This window comes from Anolis sagrei, chromosome 6, assembly GCF_037176765.1.
Source record: "Anolis sagrei isolate rAnoSag1 chromosome 6, rAnoSag1.mat, whole genome shotgun sequence".
Lineage (NCBI taxonomy): Eukaryota > Metazoa > Chordata > Lepidosauria > Squamata > Dactyloidae > Anolis > Anolis sagrei.
Window position 1 is genome coordinate 14,046,194 of NC_090026.1, and position 20,670 is coordinate 14,066,863.

The 20,670-nt window shown below is 40.4% G+C and overlaps 1 protein-coding gene across 1 annotated transcript; it reads left to right on the forward strand.

Moving 5' to 3' along the window:
• Positions 1-1,865: 1,865 nt before the first annotated feature.
• LOC132777720 (ribonuclease-like) lies at positions 1,866-7,563 on the forward strand. The gene is made up of 2 exons (XM_060780140.2): positions 1,866-2,127; positions 4,668-7,563. Exon 2 carries the CDS (start codon positions 4,682-4,684, stop codon positions 5,120-5,122), a length of 441 nt encoding a protein of 146 aa, XP_060636123.2. The 5' UTR covers positions 1,866-2,127; positions 4,668-4,681; the 3' UTR covers positions 5,123-7,563.
• The last annotated feature ends 13,107 nt before the right edge of the window (positions 7,564-20,670 follow it).

The window sequence follows — 20,670 nt, forward strand, 5'->3', positions numbered from 1 at the left end:
AGGACATTGACAGGGGTTGGGCTACATGCTCATGGCCCTCACTATAACCTGAAATGTCATTGGAGGGACTGCTTTTGGTGGCTCCCACTGTGCATTAAGGCTGTCTGTGGAAGCAAGAGCCTGTCTGTGGAAGTGGACACCCCAGCCACACACATGTATACACATAAATTCACTTTTATCATGTATATTGATAGATAAACCTTCACAGATAGTCCAAATGTGTGTAATTAAACAATATTTTGAATCATTTTGTGCATGAAGCAAATGTTGTGTATTTACCACTTCAACTGCCATGTTTCTTTGCTCCGGTATCATTGGAAGCAAAGTTTTCTGAGTCTCCAGCAGTCTTGGCAGGGAAGACTAAAGATAAGATCTTGTCAAACTACAACTCCACTGATTCCATAGCATTGAGCTAAGATTATTACAAGTGGTGTCCAACTGCATTCATTCTAAAGCAGTGGTTCTCAACCTTCCTAATGCCGTGACCCCTTAATACAGTTCCTCATGTTGTGGTGACCCCCGACCATCACATTATTTTCGGTGCTATTTCATAACTGTAATTTTGCTACTGTTGTGAATCGTAATGTAAATATCTGATATGCAGGATGTATCTTCATTCACTGGACCAAGTTTGGCACAAATACCCAATATGCTCACATTTGAATACTGGTGGGGTTGGAAGGGGGATTGATTTTGTCATTTGGGAGTTATAGTTACTGGGATTTATAGTTCACCAACACTCAAAACGCATTCTGAACTCCACCAATGATGGAATTGAACCAAACTTGGCACACAGAACTCCCATGACCAACTGATTTAGACTGGAATGATTTGGTGGGCATTGACTTTGAGTTTTGGAGTTGTAGTTCATCTACATCCAGAGAGCACTGTGGATTCAAAGAATGATGGATCTGGACCAAACTTGGCACAAATACTCAATATGCCCAAATGTGTACACTGGTGGAGTTTGGGGAAAATAGACTTGACATTCGGGAGTATTACTTACTGGGATTTATAGTTCACCTACAATCAAAGAGCATTCTGAACCCCACCAACAACAGAATTGGGCCAAACTTCCCACACACAACTCCCATGACCAACAGAAAATCCTGTGTTTTCTTATGGTCTTCGACAACCCTTCTGATACCCCCTTGCGACCCCCCCAGGGGTCCCGACCCCCAGGTTGAGAAACGCTGTTCTAAAGTGTAGAGGCACCCTGTTTCATCCCAAGTTTACAAAAGGCCACATTTCAAAGGTGCTGAGGTCAAAGGCATAAGGATGATACCAAAAACATCATTATTCCTTCTGGGATGACAACTGCAAGGCCAACATTTCCCATCCTGGCCTTGAAAGGAACGGCATGTTATATGGTTTCCAGCAATTACATTGCCTGGAAACAACAGAGAAAGAGAAACTGGCAATTGCCCAGATGGTAATCATGAGATTCAAATTTCATTAAGAAATCATGGAGGCCGCGAGAAATGAGCTAGGAAGTTTCCTGCTTAGGAAAAGAGTTGCCAGCACTGAATTGTTCTCATCTCAGGCCAAAGCCATGCCAATTACAAACTGTGCAGCAATTATCCCCCTTCCAGGTCTGTATGACCTACATCTTCCTATTTTGGCTGAAAGACAAGCTGAAAGTGGTTGTTAATGTTCACTCCTTCTTCCAATGCACTTCATAACTTCATCAATTCCAGATGTTCTCTTCTTTGCTTAGAAAAACAAAACAGCCCCTTTTTTGTTTATTCTAGATGTATTATTCACCCCAAAGGTCTTGGCAAATGTGTATCATTTCTGAAACTAAGAAAAATCTTGGACCAGATTCTCTTAGTAAAAAGCAACGACTCCGACAACCAGCCAATTTGTCTCTCTGTGGTTCATTGTTTATTATACCTCTCCCCCTTTTGCGAGCGGACCTCCCATTTTCCCCCCAGGCAGTCCAAATTGCAAAATATCTTGGCTATTCTGGATTTTCTGGGATTTGGATCTCCTCCTTGTTTCACAGCCTCAACCAAGCAAGCAAGCTCGGCGGATGAGGAAAGGCGGCTCAGAGGAAAAGAGGCTTGAGTTTTTTGCGCTGTTGAGACAGGTGTGACTGGTCGAGAGTGAAAAAGATCTGGGATACAGGTGAGTCAGGCAATGGATAGACACCCAATGCAATGCTGATGTAGTTATAAGGAGATAGGAACATCTAACAGAGTTCGAAGGGGAATTGGAGGTCATGTATTACAAGCAACGCATGTTCAATACAGGGTGCAATTAATTATGGGATACCTGTCACTTATCCAACCAGCTGCTTCTTAACTTTCTCCACCAAAGGGAAACTTCCACATCCTGTGGGAATCTATTCCATAGTCAAATAGTTCTCATCATTAGATTCTCCTGATGTTATCTAAAATCTATCATATCCAGCAGCCATTTTCTTGAGCCTGGGCCCTGAGTGATATGTCCTCTGGTTCTTTCTCCTACCTTCATTGCTTATAAGGTCCCTTCTACACAGCTGAATAAAATCCCACATTATAGGCTTTGAACTGGGATATCTGGCAGTGTGGACTCAGAAAACTCAATTCAAAGCAGATATTGTTGGATTTTTCCTGCTTCTTGGCAGTGAGTTGGACTGGATGGCCCATGAGGTCTCTTCCAATTCTACAATTCTATGATTCCATGATTTTCTGCCTTGATATTTTGGGTAAAATGTCTGTGTGGAAGGGCCCTTTATCTACCTTCCTTCCCTTGTAGTCCTCCTATATCCCTTTATTTGCAATTTGTTTCAAAGGTTCTCTTCCAAACATCTTATAAAGAGCAGATGTGTTGCATTGGTCTTCCTTTTGGGGATTCTGGATGTTTTACTCCCTTCTGGATGTTTTATTCACTTTTGAGAATTATCTCAGCAACTCACTGGCTCCTCATTCTTGTGTCCCACAGTCAAACGACTAAGACATTTTCTATTCTTCCTAAGGTTGAATGCATCCTCCAACATTTCACAGATGAAAACTGGGGTGAATGTGGCTGAGCATGATCAAAGTGTGCTCATAATGGGAAAAAAATATTGATGAGGAACTACAATGGAAAAAATATTAATGAGGACCTACAGAGAAACTAGGACACGCTTCTAGAACATGGCCATATAGCCCGAAAAAAACCTACCACAATCCAGTGATTCCAGCCATGAAAGCCTTAGACAATAGCAATAGTATTTTCAAAGCAATTGGAAAAGTGGGATGGTAGACTATTAATTAATCAAAATGGGGTGCTTGGAAGGTTTGCATGTAATGGCATCTTTGTCCAGCTTTTTCCTGTTTTATAATGCAGCCTTGGCTCAAAACCTTTTGAGGGCATGAAGAAACGATGCATTTCCTAAGGAACTGCACACTGCTTTTTAAAGAGCGTAAAAGGATATATAAGAACAGAGAGCTAGGTCTACTTGTAATTCTTTCCTAACCAGTTTCTCGACAGTCTGTCGCTTTCTCAGCTCCCTCCTCCGCTTCAGCTCTTAAGATTTCATCAGACAGCCACTCCCTGTTGGTTATGACTGGGATGCAAAAAAAACAACCCCATATATCTCTACAGCATGGAATCAAGGCCAGTAAAAGAACTCGTGAACTCATAAATAGATTCTCCAGATGGTATTTCCTTGTTGTCGGGTGTCATTACTGGAAAAGAATGGATAGTAAATTTTCTTTCCTGTGACTCTCTGTATTTTCTCAACTTCTTCTGCCTGGGTTTCTCCCTCCTTCCTTCAAAACGTTGAATCTCACTTGTATTCCCAGAAGAACATGTGGTTTTAAAAACTAGGATGAACTTTGACTTCCTTCACAGAAGTTGTCCAGCTTTCTACAACTGACACTTCCTCTCCCAGATTTTGGAATGTGTTCATGTATGATCCTTGACATCAGAGCAGCTCAACCAATATCTAGAGAGAGGGATACCAGAAAAAGGCTATAACCAAACTGTTTGTTTGTTTGTATTGTCAAAGGCTTTCATGGGTTGCTTTAAATTTTCCGGGCTGTATGGCTATGTTCCAGAAGCAGTCTCTCCTGATGTTTCACTTGCATCTATGGCAGGCATCCTCAGAGGTTGTGAGGTCTGTTGGAAACTAGGAAAATTGGGTTTATATATCTGTGGAATGCCCAGGGTGGGAGAAAGAACTCTTGTCTGTTGGAGGTAGGTATGAATTTTTCAATTGGCCACTTTAATTAGCATTTAATGGTCTAGCCGTTTTCAAGGTGTGGCCTCTTACTGCCTGGAAGAAATTATTTCAAGTTAGGCAGACAATTCCTGGTAAAGTAAAGGGAAAGGTTTCCCTGATATTAAGTCTAGTCGTTTCCGACTTTGGGGGGTTGGTGTTCATCTCCATTTCTAAGTTGAAGGGCCGGCATTGTCCGTAGACATCTCCAAGGTAATGTGGCTGGCATGACTGCATAGAGCACCGTTACCTTTACACCGAAGCAGTACCTATTGATCTACTCATATTTGCATGCCTTCAAACTGCTAGGTTGGCAAAAGCTGGGGCTAACAGCATGAGCTCACCCTGCTCTCTGGATTCGAACCACCAACTTTTCAGTCAGCAAGTTCAGCAGCTCAGCAGTTCAACCCACTGCACCACCAGGGTGCCCTTCAATTCCTGGCAAATTTCTAACAAATCTTCTCTGTTTTGACTCCCATAGGCAGCATTGATACCATGGCTCGAAGTGCTCCCTGGTCAGCATTGCTGCTCCTGATGGTTTTGCTGGGACCTATGCCAGCTTTGACCCAAAGGGAAAGCCGTCATGACAAGTTCCTCCGGCAGCACGTCGACTTCCCCAAGACCAACAGTGAGCTGGATGCTCGGCGCTACTGCAATCTGATGATGCAAAGACGTGGGATGACTGCCACAGTTTGCAAACCCTCCAACACCTTCATCCATGGAGCACACTCGGAGGTGGATGCCATCTGCAGTAATGGAGGGACCTACTACAGTGAGAATTACTATGACAGCACCACCTCCTTTCCCATCACTGCTTGCCGCATTGCTGGAGGTTCCCAGGGTCCCCCGTGTAACTACCGAGGCAGAATTACCACTCAGCGCGTTCGGGTGGCTTGTATTAATGGGGAGCCGGTTCACTTCAAAGCTCCTCTTTAGGAGCGAGTATCTGTGGAATCACTGTTTACCCATGTGATCAGTTTGGGATACTACATTTAAAGCCAATTTAGACTTACTTTCCATACATACTCTTAGTACATGTGCACATTTCAGTTGTATTTTGGTACTGCCAAATTATCACTTCTCTCTCTAGCAAATTACATGCTTTCTCATGCTTGTTCTTTGGTGATTTGTGCCATCAAATGCTCATCAAGTAATGTAACAGTTACATATTGGGTATCTTTTTTAAAATGTCAACCTCACTTCACTTCCAAGATAAATTCATCCTTTAACTAGTATATATATTTCCCAGCTCCTAGAGAACTCAGGTATAAGGCAGGCAAAGGTAAAGGGAATTGATTGCTCATTAAGAATTGATAGTATACACAACAAATTATAGTAGTTCCATGAACTTGAGGAAAAAAACTATGATACTGAAGGTGATTTTTTGCGTGGGTCAGGAGCGACTTGAGAAACTGCAAGTTGCTTCTGGTGTGAGAGAATTGGTCGTCTGCAAGGACGTTACCCAGGAGACACCCAGATGTTGTTTTTTTTGCCTGCGCAACGGATGTTTTGATATTTTACCATCCTTATGGGAGGCTTCTTTCATGTCCCCACATGGGAAGCTGAAGCTGTCAGAGGGAGCTCAACCTGCTCTCCCCGGATTAGAACCACTGATCTGTGGATCTTCACAAGGGTTTAACCCATTGCACCACTGGGGACGCCTCTCACTGAAAGTGATATAAACCATTTACAAATTTGTGGGTTGCTGTGAGTTTTTTGGGCTGTATGGCCATTAAAAACACCAGAATCAAAACAGTAAATAAAGAATATCATTCAGAAAGAGGATAACTCCACACAGCAAGCAATCAAAGGGTAATTAATAAATAATAATAAAACCTTATTTGTATACAGCCCTATCTCCGTGAAGGGACCCAGGGCGGTTTCCAACATATAGGGCAAAACATTCAATTGCCAAGAAGAATATCATACAAACATATTTAAAAACATCATAAACTTAAAAAATCCTGCTAAAATACAACAATAAAAAATTAACCAATTGCAATTATAACTCCATTAGATGAGGTCAACAAAACCTATGGCCAGAACTACAGAATGGGCATGTCAACTATCATAGGGCTGAGCAAGGGACAGTTAACACATCTCAAACAAAGGATGCCCCCAGGCAGCAACAGCCAGAATTTGCAACTGCAAGGCTACTCAATGCTAATCATGCTGGCTATTTGCAACATGCACACTTGCTTCAAACAGACAAGAGTTCTTTCTCCCACCCTAGACACACTATAGATATATATACACCCCACTTGCCTCATTCCCACAGACCTCTGAACAAACTTCTGAAGATATAGGTGAAATGTCAGGAGATAATGCTACTGGAACATGGCCATACAGCCCAAAAAACCATGAAAGACTATGAAAGCTTTCAACATTATATTTACAGATTTGTTTACTTCTCTACTAAAAACACAAATGATTTCCATTTGGAATATCGGGCTGTTTTTTGTTTCTTCTAGTAGTAACATGATGTCACGACTATGTGATTGGGCAAAAGATACATGTTCATTTTGTGAAGAAACAGAGATGAACTGAATTTCTAGTGTTGCAGCAGATAGGAGAGATAATACCAAAAGAGATCCTTTTCGGAGAAAGAAAAGTACGGCTTTATTTCCATCTGGGACCCTGGAGTGGAGCTGTGTCCAAAAGCTACCAGAGTGAGGATAAAGGCATTGATTGTGCCTTTTATACCTCTACAAATGCAGGCAAACAAAGAAACATGCCTCTACATACATTGACATCATTCACTGCATCACTTTAGCATAATAGAAATATCAAATTATATCTTCCAACATACAAGAGGCATGTCTATATTTTTTCTAAAGAGCAGTTTACAGCTTACATCCATCAATCAAGGGGACTACTTTGACCCGTCAGGAGGGAAGGTGATGGGCTCCTTACTTTTTACTTATCTCTGTTGGTACTAGGGCGGGCTTATCTCCCCCCTTCCTTGAATGTTCATCCCCCTCCCGGCCGTGCCTTGGACACAGATCTCCTTCAACATTCTTTCTAATACAGAAAGAGAACCTGACTTTTCTATACATTTCAGTGCTTGTAAAGTACATACATTTATGTATAAATAAATCTCTATATTTCCAATATCTCCCCATCACTAGGATCATACTATTTGCTAATATTGTTGAGTTCTGTGAGTTTGGAGGTGTTGTATAACTATCAGGTTTTGCACTTATACTACCTTTCCAATTTCTATGTGTGCCTTTGAATTTTGGCTGAAAACCTAATATGGCACTGCAGAGGGAAAATGCGGACACTAAAATGATTTTTTTCTCCTTTATGACTGAAAACTCTGCCTGAATTCTTTCTTCTTGCAGCTTCATGTAATAAAATACCTTCTCTTAAAGTGATATGTACCAGAATTCATCTTATGTATGTAGAATGGAATTACCATTATTGCACCACCACAGCAAGACTATTAATATTAACTAAAGAAGTGAGGCATGCCCTTCATCTATGTTTCTAATCAAATTGGTCATATTCCTTTCCATCCCTTGGTAACAAGGAGCATCCTATGCCCACTTCAATGTTCAGTTTTCATTGGGCTGTATTATGGATCCCCATTTTCAGGGTTTCCCACTCATACGTATTTTTGATTTTCCTTACGTCTGTGAAATAACTCCTCAAGATGTGGATAGTGCCATCTGGGGCCTCTTCCACACAGCTAAATAAAATCCCACATTATCTGATTTGAATTGGAATATATGGCAGTGTGGACTCAGATAACACAGTTCAAAGCAGATATTGTGGGATTTTCTGCTTTAATATTCTGTCTTATATGGCTGTGTGGAAGGGCCCCAATTACCTATGAACCAACATTTAAAGATGTGTTTGCAAGTATTATTTTTTCCATATTGCTGTTAAGAACTGAAAGATGGGAAGCCTCCACTTATCTAATGGGTTACTGAACCACTGTTGAAAAATGGAATTGGTTGAAAAGTGGAACCTGTGGGGGGTTTTTTTTTTAATGTGCAAATACAAGATTAAACACTAGATGTCATCAAGTCAACTAAGAAACAGAAAAAACATCACGCCGAAAAAGCAGCAGCAGTTGTCAAAAGACCCAATTAAGGGTCAAAGGTGCAGAAAAATGGCTAAAATTTAGATTTGTGGAAATGGCAAAACATCCAAAAATGGTTCATTGAAAAGCAGGGAATAACTGTACAAGTGTAGTGTCAAATAACTCACATTATGCCTTGGCAAGACTCCTGGGAATTGCAGCTTTTGAGGTTTTTGACAGAGACCTTTTGGGCCTCAACAAATTACAAACCCCAGGATTATAGAGGATGCAGCCATGGCACTTTTAAAGTAGCATCAAAGTGCTATAATGAATTATACAAAGATCTGAGACCCTGGATCAGCTGTCAGAGCCAAAAATACTAGGAATATTGCCTCCAGGAAGAAGGCAGCTTCTCAAATCCTAGCTATGGTGACTACATATCTCCCATGTATACTATGAAGCACAATGGTTGCTTTGTGTTCATTTGTTGCGACAATTTCCAAGTATGTAGAAGTCTTTTGGAAGTAGTTTCTCTCCTTCAGTTTGCCCATGTCAAAGGTTTTCACATGCCTCTTAATGTTGATACTGAACCATCAACTGTGTCATTATTTCTGCCAGATTTCCAAACTTGTTACAAAAGCTTGTGAAAGTGCCCTTCTGTGGTTTCAGTGTCTACACACCTTTCTTCAGAAAAGAGGCCTACATTTAACCACAAGTGTGGGTTGGGTCTTTGGAAATGAGCCAGTGTCCAAATCATAACGCCTTTTGAAAGGGAAACAGGTGCAATAGAAAGTTGCAGCATGCCAGTTTGTAGATGCCTGGCATAACAGGATTTACAGTGGTACACAGAACAGAAAGAAAGTGTTCGTTCTGCAGAAAAGAGGGGCAGAAAACCAGTGAATTCTTTTTGAACTCACTGGATAGCTCACAAGGTCTCTTCCAACTCTATGATTCTATGCTTCTATGATTCTAGGATATGATTGACTCCTCTACCGAAATCAATGCATAAGATGGATAGCATATACCCAGAGGCGGCTCAACCCATTACGCAAATAACTATACTGCAAAGTAAGCATTTGCAGTATAGTTGATTTTGCCCAGGGGCGCTCTTGAGGTGCTCTTGGGGGGGAAATAGACCTTGACATATGCGAGTTGTAGTTACTGGGATGTATAGTTCACCTACAATCAAAGAACTCCACCAATGATGGAATTGAACCAAATATGGCACACAGAACTCCCATGATGAACAGAAAATATATATCAGTGATTGGGGGGGGGGGGGGGCAAAATACTGTTTGCTTACCATTGAAAATTACCTAGGGCCACATCAGCATATACCTTATACTTTTTAGCATCTATCGAGATGACAACAATATCCTATTCCAAATAACAGACACAATGCATAGAAACCTAGACAGTGGGAGAGTTTGACTCACTCATGAAATGTTTTTTAAAAATACAATCGGGTTGTTGTAGGTTTTTCGAGAGATTGGAAAAATTTCCCAAAAAACATCTGTGGAAGGTCCAGGGTGGAAGAAAGAATTGTCTGTTGGAGCTAGGTGTGAATGTTTCAATTGGCCATCTAGTTTCCAACAAACCTCACAACTTCTGAGGATGCTTGCTACAGATGAAGGCGAAACATCAGGAGAGAATGCTTCTAGAAGATGGCCATACAGCCCAAAACAACCTACAACAACACATGAAAGCCTTCAACAATACATTAAAAATACAGTCCTTGAAATTTATAATTTGGCCACTTATGGTATGTTTAAAGTTGGGTGATCATAGTGCAATCTCTGGAGCCATTTGGAAAAGCCATTCAGGCTGTTTGTGAAGCCTGAAAAACACCCAGAAGTACTGGCTTTTTTGTCCTCCAAAAAGCAAATTGTCTGTCTTTGAAGGTCCCAAGAGTTGGATCTTCTGGCAGACCAAATTGTAGGTTCAGGCCTTTCCAATAACTCCTTTGCTTTGAAATATACTATGGCTGCAGCATAAGTTTTATTGATGGTAAATGATGTAACAGATGGTCCTCAGCAACACAGCATTTTAGTTCTTTTCTGATGGGGTTCAACATCCTCTCATACGTACAAGTCATTCTAAACACCTTTGCAGAATACAAGCAGCTCGACCTCTCACCAAACACTGAGAAAACCAAAGTGCTCTTCCAGCAGTCACCAACCAATCCCTTTGCAATGCCAGAAATACAGCTTAATGGTGTAACATTAGAAAATGTTGACCATTTCCTTTCCCTTGGCAGCCACCTCTCCACAGAAGTCAACTTTGACTCTGAAATACAACACCACCTGAGCTCTGCAAGTGCAGCGTTTTCTGAATGAAGCAGAGAGTGTTTGAGGACCGGAACATTTGTAGAGACACCAAGGTGCTTGCTTAGAAAGCTATTGCCCTCCCAACCCTGCTATACGCCTGTAAAATGTGGACTGTCTACAGACGTCACACTCAACTCCTGAAACGATTCCATCAGTGTTGCCTCCAGAAAATACTGCATATCTCTTGAGAAGACAGGAGGAAAAATGTCCGCATACTAGAAGAAGCAAATACCACCAGCATTGAAGTGATGTTCCTATGCCATCAACTCTGCTGGACTGGTCATGTTGTCCAAATGCCCGATCACTGTCTCCCAAAGCAGTTACTATATTCCCAACTCAAAAACAGGAAACGGAATGTTGGTTGTCAGGAAAAGAGACTTTAAAATGGGCTTAAGCCAACCTTAAAAACTGCAGCATAGACACTGAGAACTGAGAAGCCCTGGCCCTTGAGTGCTCTAACTGGAGGTCAGATGTGACCAGCAGTGCTGCAGAATTTGAAGAGGCATGAATGGAGAACGAAAGGGAGAAACATGCATCAAGCATCAAGCCAACCCTGACCGGGACCACCTTCCACTTGGAAACTGATGTCCTCACTGCGGGAGAACATGTGGATCAAGAATAGGGCTCCACAGCGGACCCACCGTCAAGACACTACACTTGGAGGACCATCATCCTCGAGCTATGAGGGATCACCTCAGTAAGTAAGCAAGCATAGTCACTGGTAGAGCTAGGCCCACAAACAAATATTATCAAGACATATCCCTTGGTCAGCGCTCAAATCAAATAATTTCTTCTGCTGTTTGTAAATTTTTGATACAGTTGGCCCTCTACATTTGTGGATTCCACTTTTGCAGATTTTATTATTCATAAATGAAGCCCCTCCTACACTGCCAAATATGATCCAGATTATCTTCTTTGAACTGGACGTATTGGGTATTTGTGCTGAATTTGGTCCAGTGAATGAAAATACATCCTGCATATCAGATATTTACATGATGATTCATAACAGTAGCAAAATTACAATTATGAAGTAGCAACTGAAATAATTTTATAGCTGAGGGTCACCACAACATGAGGAACTGTATTAAGGGGTCGTGGCATTAGGAAGGTTGAGAACCACTGCCCTAGCATATGAGAGGCTGTCTTTTGAATAAGAAATGGGAGATTGGAAGACAAGTAAGACATAGAAAAGAGAACGGGGTCAAAAGGATATCGAACAATGGCCAGCGTTAAACAGAGACTATACTGGATCGTTCCTGTTTGCTGCTCTCTTATCAGTAGCCAAACATTGACCAGCTCAACTGAAACTGACCCATGAAACAATATGTTCCCATCATTGGACAAGGCCTTAGATCAGCACTAGTTCACTCATTCAAGAAGAGGGCTCATCTTTCTGAATAAATCCAATGTGTACATTTACAGAGTGACGTTCTCTACTGAATTAGATTTTCCCTACAGGTTTTATGGAACGGAGATATGCTAGCCATGGTCAGAGAATAAAGTTAGAGAGAACTGGATCTTTGAGTTGGTGACAGCATTAGAAAGAAAAGCCCACAACTTCTATTAAGCCCATGGCAGTTAAAGTAGTGGAAAAGTGCATTCATTCTACAATATAGATGGTAAACAGTGTGACTTAGAGGTTTCTCGCTTATATGGTCACTCTCAGTCAAAGCTGACTCGACAGCAATAATTAACCACAAAATGGTAGTAAAAGCCATCTGTACATATTGGCTTACTCAAAACAGGAGCATAATAATAGTGAGACCTAATAATTATCTGTAGGAACTAATTATATCTATACTTGCAATAAAAATTGGCTTGAACCCTATTGTTAGTTCCCACTAGAACACACACAGTAAATCAGTGGGACTTATCTATATGTTGACGAACCTGAGTTCATTAGAGATTAAAAACTTGGATGTTTGAACAGGCATTTGGTTAATCAGTGCAATGAATGTGACGATTACAGGAATGGAAATATGGACGATGAATTTGGATCACGACTCTAGTTATGAGATGCATTGTGTTGTTATTGTTGTGTCAATATTGTATATTGTGCTCTAATGGTTTTTAATTGTATATCGTTGATTGATCTTATCCTTGTTGTAAACCGCGTTGAGTCGCCTGTTAGGCTGAGAAACTGCGGTATACAAGTAAAGTAAATAAATAAATAAATAAATTAGTCTCCACCATCTGGGAGTAACTAATAGGTTTCCAGTTATTATTTTTATTTTATGGTGGTATAATGTTTTAGGTTGTACCACCCTGAGGAGAGAGTATTTTTATTATTATTATTATTATTATTATTATTATTATTATTTTACTTACACAAAACCACAGTATGTCACAGCAAACAAGATCTATGTGCTGGATTTGTATTAAAAAATCACAAGTCGAACACTTCCCAAGCATCTAGGACTGCGTGATGTATTTTCGAATGATGCACGCAGATCCAAGTAAGGTGGCCTTTAGCAGTTGACAGATCATGATTTTGTCGATGTTTATTGTTTCCAAATGCTGACTGAGATCTTTTGGCATGGCACCCAGTGCGCCAATGACCACTGGGACCACCTGTACTGGTTTATGCCAGAGCCTTTGAAGTTCGATTTTGAGGTCTTCGTAATGGCTGAGTTTTTCCTGTTGTTTTTCGTCAATTCGACTAGTATGGCGACATCAATAATCCAAACTTTTTTACTTTCCACAATCGTGATGTCTGGTGTATTGTGTTCCAAAACTTTATCTGTTGTTGTTGTTGTTGTTGTTGTTGTTGTTGTTGTTATTTGACACACAACAAGAGTAGTATGCAGCAAACAAGATCACTATGCTGGCTTTTGTATTCTATCACACAACAGACACTTCCCAAGTGTCTAGGACTGTGTGATGTATCAGCAAATAACGTGTGCAGATCCGAGTAGGGTAGCCTTTTGCAGCTGACAGATGGTAATTTTGTCAGCGCCAATTGTTTTTAAGTGCAGGTCAAGGTCTTTAGTGTGCCGATCACTACTGGGACCACCTTGACTGGCTTGTGCCAGAGTCTTTGCAGTTTGATTTTCAATCCTTGTATCACGTAAGTTGCTTCTCGTCAATTCTGCTGTTGCCTGGGATTGCAACTCTGATGATCTATACTTTGTTTTTTCCCCATGATCGTGAGGTCAGGAATATCTGAATTTGGAAGTCCGAAAGTAGTTTTCTGTAACCTTTTCAGGCTTGTGATCTCACCAGTTTTTGTCACAGTAAGATGGTATTTGTGGCACAAGTTCCATCTGAGCATTGTTATGCCTCTGCTGAGCATTGTTATGCCTCTGCTTGTAGTCCATCTGTGCAATCTTCTTGCAGAAGCTGAGTGTGTGAGCCATCATTTTGTCTGCTTCCTTGCAGAATTTACACTTGGAATCTGTTATCAACTTTTCAATTCCGGCTTTGATGGTTTGAATTGCACATTTTTAGCTGCAAGAATCAGGCCTTCTGTTTCCTTTTTCAAAGTTCCATTTGTGAGCCACATCAATTGTTGTTGTTGTTGTTGTTGTTTTTCTAAACCGTTTTGGGTTCTAAGCCAGGGAAAAGGGCAGATCATAATTGAAAAAGAGAACAGTTAAATCTCATCTCATAGCAAACAAACCACAGCAAAAAACATGTACACTATTTCCAAATGTGACACTTCCGACATTGAGTTGCATGCCAATGCCAACATGCAGGAAATTTGCTAAAATTCTAGAATGTGCCACAAGTATAGCAAGATGTTAACATTCACCCCAAAGAGGAAGGAAGTAATTGAAAATGATTCTGTCCTGATGAGATGTGAGAAAACTTAAGTATCTCTCCCACATACACACTGTAAAAAAATCTACGAGAAGCCGGGACACAGAGAGAAGAGTTTACTATTTAACAGAGATACCTCGGTCCATAAGGTCAAAGGATTCTTGAGACTTAATGCAATTGTTCTTCATAATCCTAACCTTGCTTTCCATTTATTTATGGATTATTGACAGTTTCTGTTCAGTTCATGTGACCAGGGCTTCCAGTCTTCTCTGGTACCTGGTTGAGTTGTGTATAAAGAACCCCTGGAGAAATGAAGGGAGGCGAGGAAGACTTTTGACTCCGCATGAAAATTCAAATTGGTAAGCTGGGTACTTCTCTAGGGAATTTCTGGCTGTGTGGGTGGTGTCAAGGTGGAAAGGAGAAATAGGGAAGTTGTCTTGGGTGGGAGAAATAGATTCCCTTAGCCCAGGGTTTGGATAGGCAACACGGTAGGTACTCCCCAGGTGTTTTGAACTAAGCATCCCAACAGTCGATGGTATTTATAAGATCTTTAGAGACTTTCTTTTGGTACCATCACCATGACAAGGTTGTTGGGGAAAAAAGTATTCTTGATAGTTTTATCCAGGTTGTAGAATTCTTTCCCAAAGAAGATTTTTCTAACTCCCTCTCGCCTTTCCTTCTGTCTCCAAGCAAACATCTCTTTATTTGAGGAGATCTTTGGATTATCATTTATGCATCAGAAAGATTATCGGGGTTACATTCTTTATCTTTGTAACTTCATTATGTCCCTCAAATCCGCATGACCAGTACCCACAAATTTACATAGATATCCAAAAAATAAGCTCTCTCTAGGCTAATGGTTCTCAACTTTTTTTTTTAACCAGGGACCACTTTGACCAGGGACCACTTTCCAACATTAGAACCAAAAGAGTTACGAATCTGTTTTTGGTCAACTTTAGATTTGGTTTGGTTATTTGGGGTGTTGATTCAAAAATTGCATTGGATAGACCACATCAGTTCTAGCTTTTGATACAGAACAGAAGCCATCCAGTAGTCACCATCTGCTTGCCCACAGAAAACCATATTTAATAAGCTTCGGCACTATCAGAGGGTTTTGCGAGACCAGTCACTCTTGTTGCAACAGCATAATAACAGTGAGGCCACAGACCATATTTTAGTTCTTATTGACCACAGGTTGGGAACCACTGCTCTAGGCATTTTGTAGGTCCTCCAGGCAATTCTATGAGACGTGTGTGTATGTGTGTGTGTAGAGGGGGTGTGTGTCCTCATATTTGGTCAATGACCACAATTAAAATAGAGAGTAAAAGATAAGTAAAGCATAATCTTAGGCATTAAAACACAGTTTTTAAAAGCAGAATCAAGAAACAATGTTGCATATAAGAGTTAAAACAGTATTAAATCTTTGTATATTTAAATAGCAGTGATAAAAGCTGAAATAAAATAATAGAACCTTTAAAACTTTGACAACATCCTGCACAAACAAGTTATTGCTGCTACACAAAAACTAGCAAATTTGGCTGTAATTTCAGAAGACTGGCCAGTCAGAAGATACCAAGATAAAACCTTTCAGATTTCTCTGGTGTATTTTGTAACATTGGGTTAATAAAATGTTGCCAAGGACTTGGTAGAAAGAGCAATAGAATAAAACGTGTCCCAATGCCAGAAAGAGACCATACAGTTGTACTGGAGGATCTAGAAATGTGAGAGAGGTATTCTTTCTAGATATTTTCTAGTTCCTCCGGGGCAATTCTATGGTATGCTTCCACCAGAAGTTATTGCCTGTGGTTTCCTGTTTCCAAGTTAAGTCCAGGAACATAATTGTACTGTGTGTTTTAATTGTATTCTATGTTATTTTAACTTTGTGCTTTCACCACACATGTGGAACAGTTGTGGGATTTTTTCCATCTTTTATACTAATAGCTTTTTTAGCAGTGCTCCTTTTTAATCAGGAATAAGCCATCTTATGTCCTATACAAGAAGAGTGGGATATAAATGAATACTAACCCTATTTTTTTTAAAAAAAAAAAATTGTGTCAGAGATGACTTGAAAACATACTGCAAGTTGCTTCCGGTGTGAGAGAATTGGCTGTCTACAGAGACTTTGCCCAAGGGACACCTGGATGTGTTACTATCCTGCTGGGAGGCTTCTCTCATGTCTCCACAAGCTAGAGCTGACAGACAGGAGCTCACCCCATCTTGGGGATTTGAACCAGCAACCTTCCAGTCAGCAACCCAACCTTCAGGCACAAGGGTTTAAACCATTATTATTATTATTATTATTATTATTATTATTATTATTATTAACTTTATTTGTACCTCGCTAACATCTCCTGAAGGACTCGGTGCAGCTTACAAAGGCAAAGGCCAAGGCCTTCAATAAAACAACAGCATAACAAAAACAACAATAAAACTCAAAAACAACAATAAAACTCAAAAAGGCAAACCAATAAACATTAAAGCAATAACAGTAAACATTAAACAATAAACATCATGACACATTTAAAAAACTAAGGGCCGGGCCAAATACATTGCGCCACTGTGGCTCCTACTAATGAAAATAATGATTAGAAATGATGGCAGAGTGTAGTGAAAATATGGTCATTTCTGAAAACTTTCCAGGCCTAATTGGTTTTACTACTGCATGTTCATGGTTTTAATTCAATTTAAACCTTTTTAACCCTTTTAATCAGACTTTTTACTTTGGTGTGGACTAATATGGGATATAAATATTTAGAAAACTACATAAAAGTATGAATATAATCTTGACCATCTGGGGAGCAATCCTGCACCTGACAAGCATGGAGTCACTCCAGAGTCCCAGTTCTCATCTGTTGTATTTTGGGGAAAGTGAAATACCTCAGTTTGAGAATGATTTGATGTAAACACTATGGGGTTTTGAAAAAGAAGAATAAAAGTTCTTTTGGACCTGCCCATGCTCACTTGCTTTTCTGCCTCTATTCTTCTTATGTTCCAGGGCTGTAGCTTCACGCGTCAACCTACTTATCTATGTCTATTTGCTCAAGTACTCAATGAGTGAGCATTTTTATGTGTGCATATCATTGTGTGCACCTACCCACCACATATTTCCAAATGTTTGGCATTGAATTGACCTTCTATGTGGATTTCACTGGAAATGGTTTTCTGTTATTACTAGCTTTCTTTCTGGAAGGGAGTTGACAAAAGTGAATTCCTTAAGGCAGCCTGTGCAAAGGAGGGAGCATAGTTTGAGCACTGGACTAAGGCCCCTTCCACACAGCTGTATAAAATCCACATTGAACTGCATTATATAGCAGTGTCGACTCAGATTATCTGGATTATCTGACTGATATTCTGGGATATATGGCTGTGTGGAAGGGCTCCAAGACTCTAGAAACCAGTGGTGAATCTACACAGTAGAAATGATGCAGTTTGATACTACTATCATGGCTCAATGCTATGGAATCATGGGAATGGTAGTTTGGTAAGGCATCAGCACTCTTTGGTAAAGAAGGCTAAAAGTCCTTTTAAAACTTCAACTCCCATATTTCCATAACATTGAGCCATGGCAGTTGAAAGTGTGACAAACTGCATTCAGTCTACAGTGCAGTCACAGAGCTGAATTCCCTGCTTGGTCATGGAAATCCACTTGTGACTCAGGGACATCACACAGTCTCAGTTCCAGGAAAACTCATGATAGGTTCGTGAGTTGCCCTACGTCCAAAACAACTTGAAGGCACACAACAACAAATGCAAGGAAGGATTCCATGTTTTTCAGAGCAGTATAAAAGAGAACATTTCAGCACTTGTGGGCTGTCCCTCTTCACTATTAGCCTAATTAAATCCTTCTTAGGTTGAAGACTTAAAACATTTGGGGCAGAGGAAGCTAATGACCTCATTTTTACATAAATCGAAGAATATCACTCTGTTTTTCCAGCTTTCTTGATTTCCAATTCTTGTCCTCTGTTGCCATCTAGTGCCAACTACAAGGCATAGGAAACTCTTTCCTTGCTTCACTGAAAACCCATCAGATAAATTTTAACATAGTTTTTAAGACAGCAGCTTTAAAATTGGGTTGGATAAATTTGTGGAGGATGGAACCACCAAATGCATGCAGAGAAGATACCTATGTATTCCTCTGAGATGAGAGGTAGCATACTTCTATATATCAATTGCAAACACCAAATGAGTGAGCAGGATTGGTTTTGTTATGCGTATGTGTGTGTGTTAGGAGTGACTTGAGAAACTGCAGGTTGCTTCTGGTGTGAGAATTGGCCCTCTGCAAGCACGTTGTCCAGGGTTCTCCAGATGTTTTACCATCCTGTGGGAGGCTTCTCTAATGTCCCCGCATGGGAAGATGGACCTGACAGATGGGAGCTCACTCCGCTCCCTGGATTCATACTAGGGCTGGGTAACCACGGAAAAATTTGTTTCTAAACTCGATTCGTTTTTAGGGGGTTTTTGCGTTTCGTTTTTTAAAAGAATTCCGAAATTTTTCTTTAAAAAAGTTCAAAATATACGAAATTTTGGAAATTATGAAACAATTACGAAACAATTACGAATCGATTTGTTAATGGCGGACGCGATTGCGCAATATGCTAAAAAAACCTCCAAATGGGACAGGGGGAACTTCTGAAGCTTCCCTCTCCCTCTGTTGTTGACTGTTGGTGTGATAATTTATTTTTTTATCACTGATAAAACAAACAACAACTATAAAACTTGCACCAGACATACGGAAATAATAACGAAACGATTTCGAAACGATTTCGAAACGATTACGAAACAATTACAAAATAAATTAAAAAATTAGTTTTGATTTTTAGTTGCTTCTGCATGGCTCAATATCGGATCTTTTAAATACTAATTTAAATACGAATCAATAACGAATTACGAAATTAACGAACGAAACCGCCCAGCCCTAATTCATACCACTGACCTTTCAGTCAACAGACCTGCCAGCACAAGGGTTTAACCTATTGCGCCATGAGGGCTCCAGCAGGATTGGTGGGTATGATTGATACCTTCTGGTAGGCTTCCAAAAATAACTGAATAGCCACTTTGTGAACAGAATGGTGGATCAGTTAGTACGTTTTATTGATTAGCCCATCAGCCGTATCAAAACACTGGTGGATCAGTTAGGCCTTTAGCACAGCACTTCTTATGAACTTATGAGCTGTTTATCTGCATGGAGATTGATTCCTCAACACAACCTATGTTGGTTAAAGCAAAGGTTAGACGCACATCACCTTTCAGAGAGTAAGTTCTTCTGCACCCAGGTGTAAATTGTTGCCTGACCATTCCGTTCATAGGTTTTGGATCAGGAAGGTGATACATTTACAATCTAATTTAAAAGGGGCTATCCAGGATCTGGTCTTTGTTTCAAACATATACATCCAGCATCATGGGCAGCTCCAGACTGAACCCCCAAGTGAACTCACCCCTTATAAGAACACCCCATTCATCATGGTTACAATGGACCTGCCACATCCATGGACTCAGGATCACACTGCAAATTCAAAGCAGAAGCTGAAGAAAATAAAAATGTGCATTGTTCATGCAACAGCACTTCTGGGGACCCTGCCAAAAACCTGCTTCTGCCTTGTAACTGGACAAGCAGAAGTGCCATAGCCATCACTTCAAAGGCAGCAGTGAGATACTAGCTTGGTCCTCAGATCTGGTTATTCACAAGTTTGAGTAAAATTGTCTTCATTCAGAATCTCTAGGTCCTTTAGTGGGCTGTTAGGAATTGTGGGAGTTGAAGTCCAAAACACCTGGAGAGCCAAAGTTTGCCCATGCCTGTTCTAACACCAGTGAATGTGAAGGATTGACTTATAATATTTTCCAGCAGCAACTTCCAAAGTTGCATCTGGGCTGGAGGCTTCTCACACTATATTGAAAGTCGATCCATGTGTCAGATTGCATCCCAGCTATAATTCCAATTAGTTTTTACCTTTCGTCTCTATATGTGTTCTATCAGATGGAATATTGAGGTCTTGAAGGTATTTCCCAATTTTTCCTAAGGAAGCACAAACAAAATAAGGTTTGGCTAGATTCCTAGAAGGTCATAAGACACTGTTTTTGATAAAGCAGAGCCTACACCAGATATGGGCAAATTTTGGCCCTCCTGGCCAAAGAGAGTTCTGGTTGCTTGAGAGTTCCAATGAAATTAGAGTCTACTGCAGGCATGGGCAAGCTTTGACCCTTCAGGTGTTTTGGACTTCAACTTTCACCATTCCTAGAAATTGTGGGAGGAATTGTTGGGAATTGTGAAAGCTGAAGTCCAAAACACCTGGAGGACCAAAGTTTGCCCATGCCTGGTCTACTGTATAAAAAGTATTTTGGGTTAGGGCTGCTGGTAAATCGTCAGCAATTAT